Raw genomic sequence first — 14,159 nt, forward strand, 5'->3', positions numbered from 1 at the left:
AGAATCATAGAATCATAGAGTTGGAAGAGACCACAAGGGCCATCGAGTCCAACCCCCTGCCAAGCAGGAAACACCATCAGAGCACTCCTGACATATGGTTGTCAAGCCTCTGCTTAAAAGAGAATGTCTATCTGAATGGTGACTAAGAAACTACTTCTGAGGCTAGCAGATATTCCAGAAGAACAGAGAAAGGGGAAACTGATTTTGAGCTGACTTCCAAGGCACCAAACCTTCAGTTAAGCCTAACTCAACAAAGCACTTACTATTATTGAACACAGAAAATCTACAACTATAATTAAAGAATGGTTACTTACTTTCAGGGTAACTGCTGTTGCTTTGATAATAAAGTCATTCACTGACACTTTAATATCATCTGTATAAAAGAGAGCAAGAAATTAAGATACATAGTTTCAAGATAAACAGTCCACCTGCCCCAATTTGTACAATTAATATACTAGTCATTAGCAGAAGAACAGAATGACCTCTTAGAAAATCATGTAGTCAAAAACAGTTCTAATTACTTATCTTCATAGCAGGGGTGTTTTTATAGTACCATAAATCTGAAACTCAAAACATATTTCCGCTGTTGCTATAGGAAAACAGCGATTTAGAAATGATATGCTATTAACTGAGAGCATATAAAGCAGAATACTTGCATCCTCTAGAGTCTACCAGAAAGGAAAGTCTTTTTGTTTTTTAATGCATTCCACAATAATAATGTTTTATTTCGCCCCCATTCTTTTGCAGATAACAGCAAAGAACAAACAAGACCAACCCAGAAACCTGGATGCCTTTTTAAAAGGAGATGTAAATACAAGGGGGAAATGGAGAACAAGACAAGAGATGGAAAACCACTAGTCACCAAAACACCTCTACTCTGGTCCACCTATGAAGAAGAAAGGGGGAAGGCTTATTCAAGACAAAATATGTAGGTATTTGCATTGATGGCCAAGATGCCTTTGAAGAAGTACAGCTGGAATTTCCTCATCTCCACTCTACTATCATCTCTTCATCCTCATCCCTGAGCTGTGCAGCATCTTTATTGGGAGCATATCGATTGACAGTATTAGCATTTAAACCTCAAACTGCTCACAATGCCAAAGTCGGTGTCAAGATAGGTGATGTTATTATCTTTTCACACAAGAAGTACAGCTCTTCTTTTCACACAGGGAAGCTTGCAAGAATACTGCAGCCACATAAATTGGGTCAATTGAAGGAGCATTTTGCACTCAATCAGTATTCCGCCAGGGCAGCATGATGTGCAAAAGACCCAGAGGTTCGGTCCTGCCCATGTTGTTTTGGTATTCACACATGGTCTCAGGGGCAGCAAGCAATATCATGGGAAAAGGTGTTTCCATGTAGCTGGGTATATGTGAAGGAGCTCTTATTCGGTGCACTGGATTATACAATCAAAAAGATGGTAACTAGAGGTATACATCCAAGTTGAGCAGGCAAGGTTTCCAACTGACTCATTGAAATGAAATGTTCATTGACCACGTAACTTGGAATACAAGAGTAGTGCTGAACTCGAAAATGGGGGTAAGATGCCAGTCATTCAGAATAAATACTGCTGTTATATCAAGCTTTCAGGATCATTTACTGTAATCAAGTTAAAAAGAAGCATGATATTAAACCAGTAAGCTAAAGGCTTAAAGGTTATTTCATCGATGCAGGTAGTTTTGGAAAGCATTTTTTAATATTAAGGGTTGTACCCAACACTGTGAATGTGGAGCTCTACTTACATGATGGGACTACCCTTCATTTCCTTATGTGCCCCCAAATATGTCTCTAGATCAGATGTTGAGGGAGGGTGAAGGGCTACAAGGGAGAAGAAAGGAGTAGGAGGAAGTTCAGTTGCCCAAGTGGAAGTCTGTTGTGCAAATGGGATGGCACAGCATTGGAGAGAACCCAAAGTGATATATTCATTATATGTTTTAGTCAAAAAATATAGCTCTTAAGGTATAACAACATTCTGGATGAAAGTGGTAAGGGTTCTATACAACACAGAGGGTTGTATATGATGTAGAGCTAAGGTTACGGTTCCATTAAGGGCAAGGATTTTTCTTGTGTGATGGAACCTTCTCCTGCTCTCTCTCCCCCCACCCACCGTGTGTCCCTTAAATCTGTTCTGGGGTTTGAGCATGGAGAAGATTTGAGCATGGTGTAGAATGCATATGGGGTGAGGAGACTGAGGCAAGTCCTGTTGTACTAGCAGGAATCCTTTTGCTGGCATTTGCTAGTGCAACAATTTAGCTGAATACAGCTCATAGCACATAAATGATTTCATATACCTACCTACCAACCAAAACACAGTTGATGTGCAACTATTTTTTGGAAAGGCATAAAAGAACGAAACAGGTTAATAATTATATTTAATTGAAGGAATAATATTACACACAGGAATAATGTCATGTGCAGATTTGCTAACCTGAAGTCAAACATTTGTAGTAACAACACCAGCACAAAATATTATCCATAATTTTATCACACATACACACAGACCAGTGAATGACAGCAATGTGTAAGTACAGTGGTACCTCGGGTTAAGTACTTAATTCGTTCCGGAGGTCTGTTCTTAACCTGAAACTGTTCTTAACCTGAAGCACCACTTTAGCTAATGGGGCCTTCTGCTGCTGCCGCACCGCCGGAACACGATTTCTGTTCTCATCCTGAAGCAAAGTTCTTAACCCAAGGTAATATTTCTGGGTTAGCAAGGTCTGTAACCTGAAGCATATGTAACCCAAGGTACCACTGTATTACACACTGGTTTACTGTGATGCAAAATTCTACTGTATGTCTAAAAATACAACCAAATGAGAAAAACACAGAAAATAGAAATCTCATTGTTCAGTTTGATATTCTATGATGCATGAAATGGAATAATCAAAAGAATTATCTAGCATATCTGTTCAACTGTAAAAGCAAAACATGTCATTGTGTGATGTCCCTTGGGGACTTGTCCTGTTCAGATTACTGAGATGAAGGCACTGGCAAATCATGAAATTGCTTTAACAATAGAAGTAAAGCAGGTAGGAACTCTGTTGCATAGTTGAAAATTCTAACGTATTTGAAAAAGGTAAAAACAAACAAATCGTCCCCGATAACCTGCCCTTGTCCTTTCTGGATTGGATACCACAGGGCAGTTCCTTCATTGGTTCAGGTTCTATTTAGGTCTGCTTAGAAAGTTTAATAAAAATGGGTACCTGAATTCTATTAGATCTGCGCAAAATCAGGATTAATATTCAAAATTCCAAAGATATATACATATATATAAAAGAATGCAGCCTGCAGTTAGCACCACAACACTTTTACAGTATATATAATACAAGCAGCCAACAGAATTGTGGTGTAAAATCCTTCATTAGGTTACAGTGAACTTTATTATGACTTGGGTTGCAATCCTATATACCCCCAACCTTGCTTGGAGTTAAGTCTTATTGAACTCAAAACAAGCTACTCCTGAGCAGACATGCACAGGGTTAGATTGTTAAAACATGTTTCAAAATGTATCTGGCCTTCTTTGTTTTGAGAGGAGCAGTTTGTTTAAATCAATAATGTGGAGCAAAAAATATATTTTTCTGAGAGTTGTGTAGAAAATAAATAGGAAGATAGCCTTTAAACAAACAACAGAAAAGGGACACACAGTTGTTCTACGAAAATATAGCTGAGGAAGGTTCAAACCAGACAAAATTACTATGGACTTAACCCCCTATACAGTGGTACCTCGGGTTACATATGCTTCAGGTTACATACTGTCAGAGTCACCCGTGGTCCCAGCTCACAAGAGACCAAAGTCCACTCCAGCTTATGTACAAAAGCTTTTATTGAAGAACATTATTAGCTTTACATCCGAGCTCCGTGACTCTACGTCTGTTACGCTTAGACCGCTGAAGTCCCCTCTGAGTCAGTCCCTCCTCTACACCAGTTTAAGAGGCTTGTACTGGTCCACCTCTTTCTCTCTTTCCTTTTCCGCAGGGTCTTTCTGCCCCCCTGCGTTCTCTCCCTTCGGGACTCTCCAGAGGCTGAATCCTCTGCCGCCTCCTCCCCCCTCCTTCGGGCTTTGGGACCAGGCTCCTCCCCAGGACTCTCTTCATTTCCGCGCGCCTCCCATTTTGAACTTGGCGCGCGTACGTTACTCTTGACCTTCCCTTCGACAGTTACACTGCCCTCGATACTACTTTCCTCTCCTTCCGGCAGGACGTTTTGCCCTGATCTCCTTCCCCTCTCTGCTTCCTGTTCTGCTCCTTCTGACACACTGGTCACTCCTCCCCCCTCACTCCGTTCCAGCGGAGCAGCCGGTCTCGCTCTCCAACTCCCACTGGGGGTTCCCCCTTCGTTTCCCTGCTCCTGACTGCTTCCCCCTCTAGCTCCCCTTGGCTTGACCAGAGGGGCTCCCTTTTGGGAGTCCTCCGATTCACTGGACGGACTCATGGACAATCTTGGGTCATTGTCATCCTCTTCCTCGTCACTCTGGAATCCTTCCCCCTCACTCTCTGTCTCCTCCCTCATCTGCGCCTCTCTCCCTGAACCCCTGACACATACGCTTCAGGTTACAGACTCCGCTAACCCAGAAATAGTGCTTCAGGTTAAGAACTTTGCTTCAGGATGAGAACAGAAATCGTGCTCCGGCGGCACAGCAGCAGCAGGAGGCCCCATTAGCTAAAGTGGTGCTTCAGGTTAAGAACAGTTTCAGGTTAAGTACGGACCTCCGGAACAAATTAAGTACTTAACCCGAGGTACCACTGTATATTTGGGGGTGGGGGGGAGAGAATTTGCAGAACCATAGAAGAATGTTACCACCAAATCATAGTGACCTTAGTTTTTCCACTGACCCCATGCCTGTCTCAAGCTGCCTAATCATTTTTCCTATTTGTCCTTACAAAGTACACTAGCAGTAAGAAAAAAATAATATAAATGCCATGCAATGTTCTTATTTAAGCCACAGAAATCTCTTGCTGGAGACCTGAAAGCTGGAAATCTCTTTTTCCCTTCCCCCAATTGTAATGCTGTCAAGTGTCTAATTATGGGAGCTCAAAAACAAAACACAAACTTCAATAGAGTTAGTTTTATATTGGAAAACCAGGATCACCATATGAATAAACCGTACCTGTTTAGAATTCTAATGGAAGACTTTTGGCCTTCACATCGTCCAAGGCTGCTAATTAAAAAGGTAACCTTGAAATGCTTCAGCCAAAAGGCAAAGCCATTCATGTGAGGAAGCTTACAGTGGAACTTGTGGATTCTTGTTGCAGTTGGGAATATGGCCATATCAAAGCAGTTTAACTCTTTGCAGAAGCAAAGCTTCCATTAAATCAAAATCCTTTGCCTGTGGCATGACATCCAGGTGACCCTGTTGGTCATCAAAACCAATTTAAGAATGATCAGTGCTAAATGCTAGATTGCAACACACACACACACACACACACACACACACGAAAGAGAAGCAGATTACCAAACTACAGCTAAGGTTCAGAAGACTGTAAAGTGGTGCAAAGACAAATTTTGTTCCATTAAATTGCACCAGGTTTTGGAGCACAAATGGACTGTCATCAGAGGGACTGCATATCTTGAACACATACCGTAATTTTGAATTAGGAGAGTCAAGGAATCCCGCCCCCCTCAAGTATAGTAACTGCTGAAGAGACATTCATTATATGAAAGACATCAGACTGCTTCTGACTACCTTTTATCTCCTTTATGCTAGGCTCACTTTGGAAGTTTCCTTTTGCTACACTTTCTACTAGGCTGTCTTCTCACCCACCACCCAAGCTGTCTACATTTATGAAACTGAGCTAATTATTAGACACAGATATAGCCTTTGCTTTCATGTGCTATCATGTGTACTATTTAGCATTTCTGGTTTAAAGTCTTTTGTACAATAGTGTCAGCAGCACTGATCTAAATTATCAGTTTCCTTTTTTAAGGGAGACGTAATGCCTAGCAAAAATCCGCTGCCTTTCTGCAGCCTAATGCAATATCTGTAGACTCTGGAGAATAAAATCTTTTTTGGATTTTCCTGTCTCAACCCTCCTCCTCAGCCACCAGGGTTCCTCTTGTCTGCTTTCCCTCCCCAACTAATCTGTTCTCTGCCTGAAAGGGGCATGTCCCCCCAGGGAAGGACCAACAGAGGGCAATTGCCTCTCTCTCCACCTACACAAAATTCATTTACAGATAGGTAGCCGTGTTGGTCTGCCATAGTCAAAACAAAACAAATTCCTTCCAGTAGCACCTTAAAGACCAACTAAGTCAGTTCTTGGTATGAGCTTTCGTGTGCATGCACACTTCTTCAGATACACTGAAACAGAAGTTTCCAGACCCTTCTATATAGTGAGAAGGTGGGGAGGGGTATTACTCAGAAGGGTGGTGGGAATGGGTGATTGGCAGATAGCTGTGATGAGCCTGTTGACGACTCTTAACGACTGCAATAGGTCTTACAGGAAAAAGCAAGGGGTGAAAAGGTGAAAAATGGCTTTATCATGTATAATGAGATAAGAATCCAAGGTCTTTGTTCAGACCAGGTTTCTCCATGGTTTTGAGTTTGGTGATAAGTTGTAATTCAGCAGCTTCTCTTTCCAGTCTATTTTTGAAATTCCTTTGTAGTAAAACAGCTACTTTGAGATCTTGTATAGAATGTCCTGGGAGATTGAAATGTTCTCCTACTGGTTTCTCTGTCTTGTGATTCCTGATGTCCGATTTATGTCCGTTTATTCTTTGGCGTAAGGTCTGGCCTGTTTGTCCAATATAGAGAGCTGAAGGACATCTGGCCTGTTTGTCCAATATAGAGAGCTGAAGGCCTACAGACAGCCACCCAGTCTTAAACAACTCCTAACCCACAATAATACTACAACCAGACCTAACACGGACACTGGCACCAGAGCCTGCAATAAATAATACTACAACCAGACCTAACACGGACACTGGCACCAGAGCCTGCAATAAACCCAGATGCCAACTTTGCTGCCACATACACCCGGACAACACCATTACTGGCCCCAACAACATCACACATACCATCTCGGGACTATTTAATTGCTCATCGTCTAACATTGTGTATGCCATAAAATGCCAACAGTGTCCTTCAGCTCTCTATATTGGACAAACAGGCCAGACCTTACGCCAAAGAATAAACGGACATAAATCGGACATCAGGAATCACAAGACAGAGAAACCAGTAGGAGAACATTTCAATCTCCCAGGACATTCTATACAAGATCTCAAAGTAGCTGTTTTACTACAAAGGAATTTCAAAAAGACTGGAAAGAGAAGCTGCTGAATTACAACTTATCACCAAACTCAAAACCATGGAGAAACCTGGTCTGAACAAAGACCTTGGATTCTTATCTCATTATACATGACAAAGCCATTTTTCACCTTTTCACCCCTTGCTTTTTCCTGTAAGACCTATTGCAGTCGTTAAGAGTCGTCAACAGGCTCATCACAGCTATCTGCCAATCACCCATTCCCACCACCCTTCTGAGTAATACCCCTCCCCACCTTCTCACTATATAGAAGGGTCTGGAAACTTCTGTTTCAGTGTATCTGAAGAAGTGTGCATGCACACGAAAGCTCATACCAAGAACTGACTTAGTTGGTCTTTAAGGTGCTACTGGAAGGAATTTGTTTTGTTTTGACAAAATTCATTGTTTCTGTGCTAGACTTCTCCTTGGAGATGGCAGGCAGAGAAACTCATTTTTTAGGATGTTCCCCCTCTCAGGCTCAGAGGTACTTGCTGGGTCTCTGAGAACAACCAGTTGAGCTTGGGGAGATCTAAGAGAAGCTTTTAGGGAAGTCATCAGTCAGTCCCAAGAGTCAGCTCAATGAAAACCATCCACAGAGGGACTCTGCTGGCAGAGGGATGAAGGAATAGGGGAGAGCCTCTTTCCTCTCAAGGTTCATGCTAGGTCTCTGAAATGCAGAGGTCAAGGGAAAATGTCTTGCTGTGTTATTTACATCAATACCATCATTTAACATATTAATCGCTGAACATAATGAAGTCTCCTTCATGTAAAATTGTTAAAAAGAACGGCCCCCCAAAATTTAACAGATCAAATTCACTCTAATTTTTGAAGCTGGGAAGGAGTTTTTTTGGGGGGGGGCAAATCCCAACTCACAACTGTTCAGCTGAAGGGAGAGGAAGAGCTGGCTCTGTTTCTAAACCTGCCAGCTGCTCCAAGCTGAGGGAACCCCTATGTCTTGCCTTCTGTTCTGAACTGAGAGGCAGAACCTTGCTATGCTTGTGCAGGCTCCTGCCAAGCTTTGTGTATGGAGCAAGAGTGGGTTTCTCCAGCTGGAACTCAATTCTTGCACCTCTCAGGTGGGCGCCATTGCCATTATGAAAGAACAAGGGGAGACATTCACGGTGAGTTCCAGCACCTCTTTTTCTAGAAAAATAGCACTACCTGCACTGTAGCTCCAGATCTGGAGGAAATCTCAGGTGCATCTCACTCACCAGAGCCTGGCTCCTCCACTTGATGATGAGGACTGGTGAAATTGATCAAGTCATGCCCCCTAAGACACAGCATCTTCATGGGAACTAGCCTTGTGAAAGAGTCACAGATCTTCCCCAAGAAACTAATCCTTTATCTACCTGAGATTTTACATATTCTTCCCAATCTGGACTCCTATTAAGTGGGCACAAAGATTGCTTAGTTCAACGATATTTTTCTGTCTTGACCTCTCTCTCTCTCTCTCTCTCTCTCTCTCTCTCTCTCTCTCTCACACACACACACACACACACACCATCTTCAGCAGTTGTACTCATTGTCTGTTACACTTTATCGAATGAGACCCATTCAGCTTCAGACAGTTGTTCACATGCGCATATTTGTCTAACAAGAGGTGTTTCAGTCTATTTGAATCCTTAGAGAATTTTTTTTAATACACCCCCCCCCCCCAAAAAAAAAACCCTACTGCTGTTGCCCAGATAATTCTGGCTTTTCACCTTTTATAAGAAACACATCATGGCCAGTGGTGGGCAGGGCGAAATCAAAAGTGGGCATGGTCAAAGTGGGCATGGCTAGAGCTGAGAGTGAATGGGCTGCTCCAAACACTGACAGCTCATGCTCTCAGTCTCTCATTCTAGCCTCTCACCTCCAGCACAGCAATTAAGCTTCAAAAAAGCCTTGCATTGGAGAGGTGCGTGGCTTTATGGGTGAGCAAGCCTGTGGGCCAGAGCACTGTGAACCCCATCCAGTCCACAGAGCAGCAATTTCCCCATCCCTGTTCCACAGCATGTACTCATTTTGTAAATGTTTTAATTTATGTATAAAAAGTGAACCAGCAATTTTGAAGCGCCAATACCTTTTTAATCAGAGCATTTTAAATTATACCCCCAATCAGGGAAGCAATTTCATTCTCTGTGTTTAAAGCATTAAGTAATAGAGAGGCAGCACTCTCAATTTCAACGGAAAATCGTTACAGCCGAAACAGAATTAAGAAATCAAGGCAGCTTAAATGGAAATATGGGGAAAGCAAAATTGCTTAAATCAATTTGGTGATTTGCAGTGTGATGGCACAGGCTAAAGCCTGGACCGTGAGAAGGAGAGGAGGCAAGCAAACCTGCCAAGCCAACCATTCTTTTTTGTTAGCTTCATCACTGCCCCCAAGTGGATATATCTTTTTTCTTCTGGCTGCCTCCACTCAACAGCCCTTTAATCTCTTGGACTTTTAATCGGCCCAACCTACTCCCTGGACTGAGGAGAGTGGTGTGGCATTTAGGTGTGGGGTGAATAAACAAGGCCCAAGAACATTTTTTCCCCAAAACATGTCATGCTTTAACTTAAGGTTTTAGTGAGACAACAAGTTAACAGTTTTTGTTTATTTTAGGGGGGAAACCCTAGGGTTACAGAGTGAGTAGTTACTCATAAGAGCAAATCAATAGAGAAATATGTACCTAGTTAGACCATTTCCCGAACCAAGTCAATAAGTCAACATTTCCACCTCTCAGTTCAGCTTCTAGGTCCCTTTCTGGCCTCTCTGATGCAATGCCCAACTGTGCTTTTTCCACAGCCCTTTCTTCTCCCTCTCTTCAATTGTCATGGCTCTGACGCAACAAGTCAACTATCTTATTTTCTCGCTTGATTCCAAAGCTAATTAGAAAGAGTGTGTTTCCCCTTCATTGCTAGACTTGTTTGTTTACTTAAAACACTTCTTACCCACTTTTAATTACTGTATAATCCCAAAGAACGGTAAAACGGAAAGCAACAACGCATAACACATCACAGCAACAACCCTAATTAAATTTCCTGTGCCGGAGAACCTCAGCAAAAAGTAACAATTTTATAAGAGGCAAACAAAACACGAAGGAGTGAACAGTTTCATTCCTTCACATGCAGGACAGTTTAATTTATTACCAGCAATGCTTAGCTGGGTCGCTGAATATACAAATACTAACCATCCATGACAAAGTATGCAGAATTGCTGACCAAATAGTAGATCAGGATAGATCGGCAAACGGAGCATATTATATGAAACAATTTTTTTAAAATAGTAATAGTTCACCTTTTGCCAGCTCTTGCCTTAGTTTCATAACAGCACCAAGGTCACAATCAGCAGTTGCATATGCATGAGGTATGGTGGTTTTAGATTCTGTTAGCCTCTGAGCAATAACTCTTCTAATATTGCTAGCAGGGACTTCAGTGAATGTGCCCTGTAATAAAAATAAAAAAACACATTGCACATACTACATTAAAGGAAGACAAGTTCAATGAAATATGCTAATAGCAATAAATAACAAAGTTTGAATTTCAAAACAACATTGATGGTGAAAGCTGGAATGATGTGATCCACCCAGAACCATCTCTGCCATAAGGAAACTTTTCAAATGACCTCTCATCTTTTTGAACTCATTACACACTTTTTTATTTTTATACTGTTGACACAAGTGATAGATGCATTTTACTTGAAGGTGTGCTCCTGGCCAGTTCATTTATCCCCTACAAAAATGAGGAAAAAGCCTCAACAAGTTTGTGTATCTCCCACAAGTTTCTCTTATTTTTGTGCAATTATAAAAGAGCATCTTTGGCTTCCCAAATAGCCCTGCATGTTTTCTGGAGTGTCCATGATAGAGAAGCGATGGAGGGCTGGGGATGCCTTTTTTAACTGCAGAAAAAGAAAAGGACTAGGTGCGGCTGAGGGCCGTGAGGCTCTTTTTAAATTCCCACCAACCCAAGAAAAGGAGGGGAAGGAAGGGAAAAAATGCAGCAGGACCACAGAATTGTAGAGTTGGAGGGAACCCCGAGGGTCACCTAGTCCAACCCAACGCAATGCAGAAAACTCAATCTAAGTAGATCCTAAGAAATGCAACTCTTTTTAAAATGGGGATGGGGTGCCCACCTTATAAGCTTAACTAATGTAATTTCAACAGTGCTCTCTTGAGGACACTTGTGCATGCTTATCCATGTCCCTGTGGTGGATATATGCAAAATGTTCTGTCTTCTTTCAACTGGGATGTGACAGATTCTAGAATTCGCTCCCTTCTTCTTCCTTGGCATCTCTCGAGTCCAATCTGTATGTGACTATGACAGAAATAGCCCTGTATCTATCTATTCCCCTGACCAGCTATTTGAACGAGATACTGTGATCTGAAGATGAAGAACCCTCTTTGTTACTACAAAGCTTCCTCTTATTTTAACCCACATTACTGTGTTTTGTTTTGACCTGTCTGAAAATTCAAGGGGGGAAGGCAATTCTGCCATAGTTATTACCACGGAAGCAGGTCGACCTGGCACAGAAACAGGTGGAGCCAGAGGACGAGAAGGAGGAAGAGGTGTTGTTGCTGAAGGCACTCCAGGTTGTTGTGCAGGGAGTGAAGAAACCACTGGCTTTGCTGCTACAGGTTTCCCTTTCTGCTTCTGCTCTAAAAGCTTGAGGGCATCCCTGTTGTTTAAATGACAAATGCAAACACACTTTAGAATACAGTAAAAGCAGAAACACAAAACAACCCACACCCCCAAATCAGAAACTAAATCTCTAATGCTAATGAGGTTTGCTGTGAACCCCAACAACTGTTTGAAATATTTGTAAAGTTCTTTTCTTCTTCTTCTTCAAACCAGAGCCACTTCCTGCTCCAAGTAATCCTCAACAATTATGGAAACAGTGGTTCACTAATATGCCAAGTTGTGGTATGGGGAGTGGGGGAAAAGAGCTTTTATCATCTTTCTTCCGCTAAGGCTACCTTTCAATTTTCTTTTTGCCCTCGAGATATATATTTTGGACAAACCACATCCCATGGTGGGATGGGAAGTTAATCCACGACAACTTCATCACCTTTGAAATCAAATGTGTAACTTGGGTTGGGAGTGAGGGGTTGGCAACACAAAAGCTGAAAACGTGACAAGGCTGTGAGTTAGTACTGCAACAACACCTTAAAAATGTAGCTGGCAGCTGACCTGCTTTTTATATCACAAGACTAAAACTAAAATTAAAAACCCTGGGTGAGAAGACTGTGTGGAAAGTGCTTAATCCAAGATTAGAATTTATGAAATAGGAAACAAACACATTTTTCATTTTGATTTCCTGCGCACGCAAAGTCTCCCTGCCCTGCCAACACCTTTTCTAGACACTGCTATTATTCTGTCCAGGGATTATGATGCAATATATACAGAACATAATCTTCCCACAAGTTTTGTACATGAAATGCTCAGTACAAGGTACAGGTGAAGTTCCATCAGCAAACAACAAATTCTCCAGGGATGTATATGCTTCCAGCCAATGTACTATTGTCATTTTCATGGTTACAGAAGCAGAATCACTTTTTGATTTTTAAAAATCTTACTCCAGTTATTTAAAATGTCTTCAGATATGAAGAATTTAAACAAGTATCCCAAGAAGTTAAAATATTCAAATATGAGTAATTTGGTTTATAACAGATTTTATTAATCCAGTGTACCAAACAGATCTTTCAAATGGTGCCATTTCCACAAGCATCCGTGAGGTGGGCAGACTGTAGACTGGCGAGATCTCCTCTTTTTATTTACTGAAACACAAAGGTTCAATTGGTGCCTGGTCCAAAACAGTGGCTCAGGAAGGCAGAATTGAGGAATAGGGTTCTTTTTACATGGCTCAGACCAACAATTGGTTTACTGTAACAAATTGAACTTTGAATCCTTTAACACAATTTTCCCCCCCACAAATCTATTGCAAATCGTTCAGAGATGAATAACTAAAAGTTGATCAACCTTGTGCTCAGCACTGTTGTATTTCTCATGTATCATGAGAGATTTCTCATCTAGTCAGTCCATACAGCCTCCTCCCCCCCACTTTACAATTATGGCTGCACATACAGCTACAGTTATTACAGTCAGCCTAATACATTAAATGGAACAGTACCAACTAAACATTATTCTTCCTCTCAGCCATTTCTCGAACTGGTAATATGCAGCTCAAATATCCACTGTACTTTACAAGACACAAGACAATTTAGAAAGTTACTGGCGTATTTAAGGCTTCTAAAAATATGGATAGGATCCAGAATAAGTTGAACGTTGGTCTGCTTCTGGATGAGTCATGTGACCCATGCTGCACTCTCAACGTAGAAGAAGCACTTTTTCTGGGGCAAGAGCATGGAGCAAGAGCCCAGCATCCAAAATGGCCACCACGATCTCACCTGAAGAAACAGGGTGCCCCATTTTTTTCCAGGGCACTTGGGCGGTATGTGCTGGTTTCCTCACCCAAAAATAGGGAGCCATCTTGAGGGATATGCAGTCCCTTTCCCCACATCCTTAGGGTGAATTCTCGCTATAGCTAAGGAAATATCTACATTAATGGTGGCTGACAAAGTTTCCCATTTAAATCGTGTCCAAAACCATGTTATATGTTGACATTTCCTTTAAATGTGGTTACAGCAGAAGGGAAAGAACTTGCTTCAGAGAGAGGGAGAGTGAACTCACATTCCCGAGACTGGTTCCTGAATTCTTAACCATGATTTAGAACAGGCACCCCCAAATTCAGCCCTCCAGATCTTTTGGGACTACAACTCCCACCATCCCTAGCTAACAGGACCAGTGGTCAGGGATGATGGGAATTGTAGTCCCAAAACATCTGGAGGGCCGAGTTTGGGGATGCCTGATTTAGAGGAAGTTAACTTTACATCCATACTGGCAATATTATAACAAAAGCATCATTATTTACCTTTTTGTTTTATCCTCCTTTTCTCTTTA

At 41.8% G+C, this 14,159-nt stretch overlaps 1 protein-coding gene across 2 annotated transcripts in view; it reads right to left on the reverse strand.

Annotated features, from left to right (window-relative positions):
* The window catches only part of PDHX (pyruvate dehydrogenase complex component X), a 55,096-nt gene that overhangs the window by 12,012 nt on the left and 28,925 nt on the right, over positions 1 to 14,159 (reverse strand). For both annotated transcript variants that reach the window (XM_081835472.1, XM_081835473.1), the window contains exons 6-8: positions 11,706 to 11,877; positions 10,501 to 10,648; positions 315 to 373 (exon numbers count right to left, since the gene is read on the reverse strand). In XM_081835472.1, the coding sequence (XP_081691598.1) occupies positions 315 to 373; positions 10,501 to 10,648; positions 11,706 to 11,877 (379 nt within the window). The remainder of the gene's footprint in view (positions 1 to 314; positions 374 to 10,500; positions 10,649 to 11,705; positions 11,878 to 14,159) is intronic.

Source organism: Podarcis erhardii (genome assembly GCF_964252035.2).
Source record: "Podarcis erhardii genome assembly, chromosome: 1".
NCBI classification, from domain to species: Eukaryota; Metazoa; Chordata; class Lepidosauria; order Squamata; family Lacertidae; genus Podarcis; species Podarcis erhardii.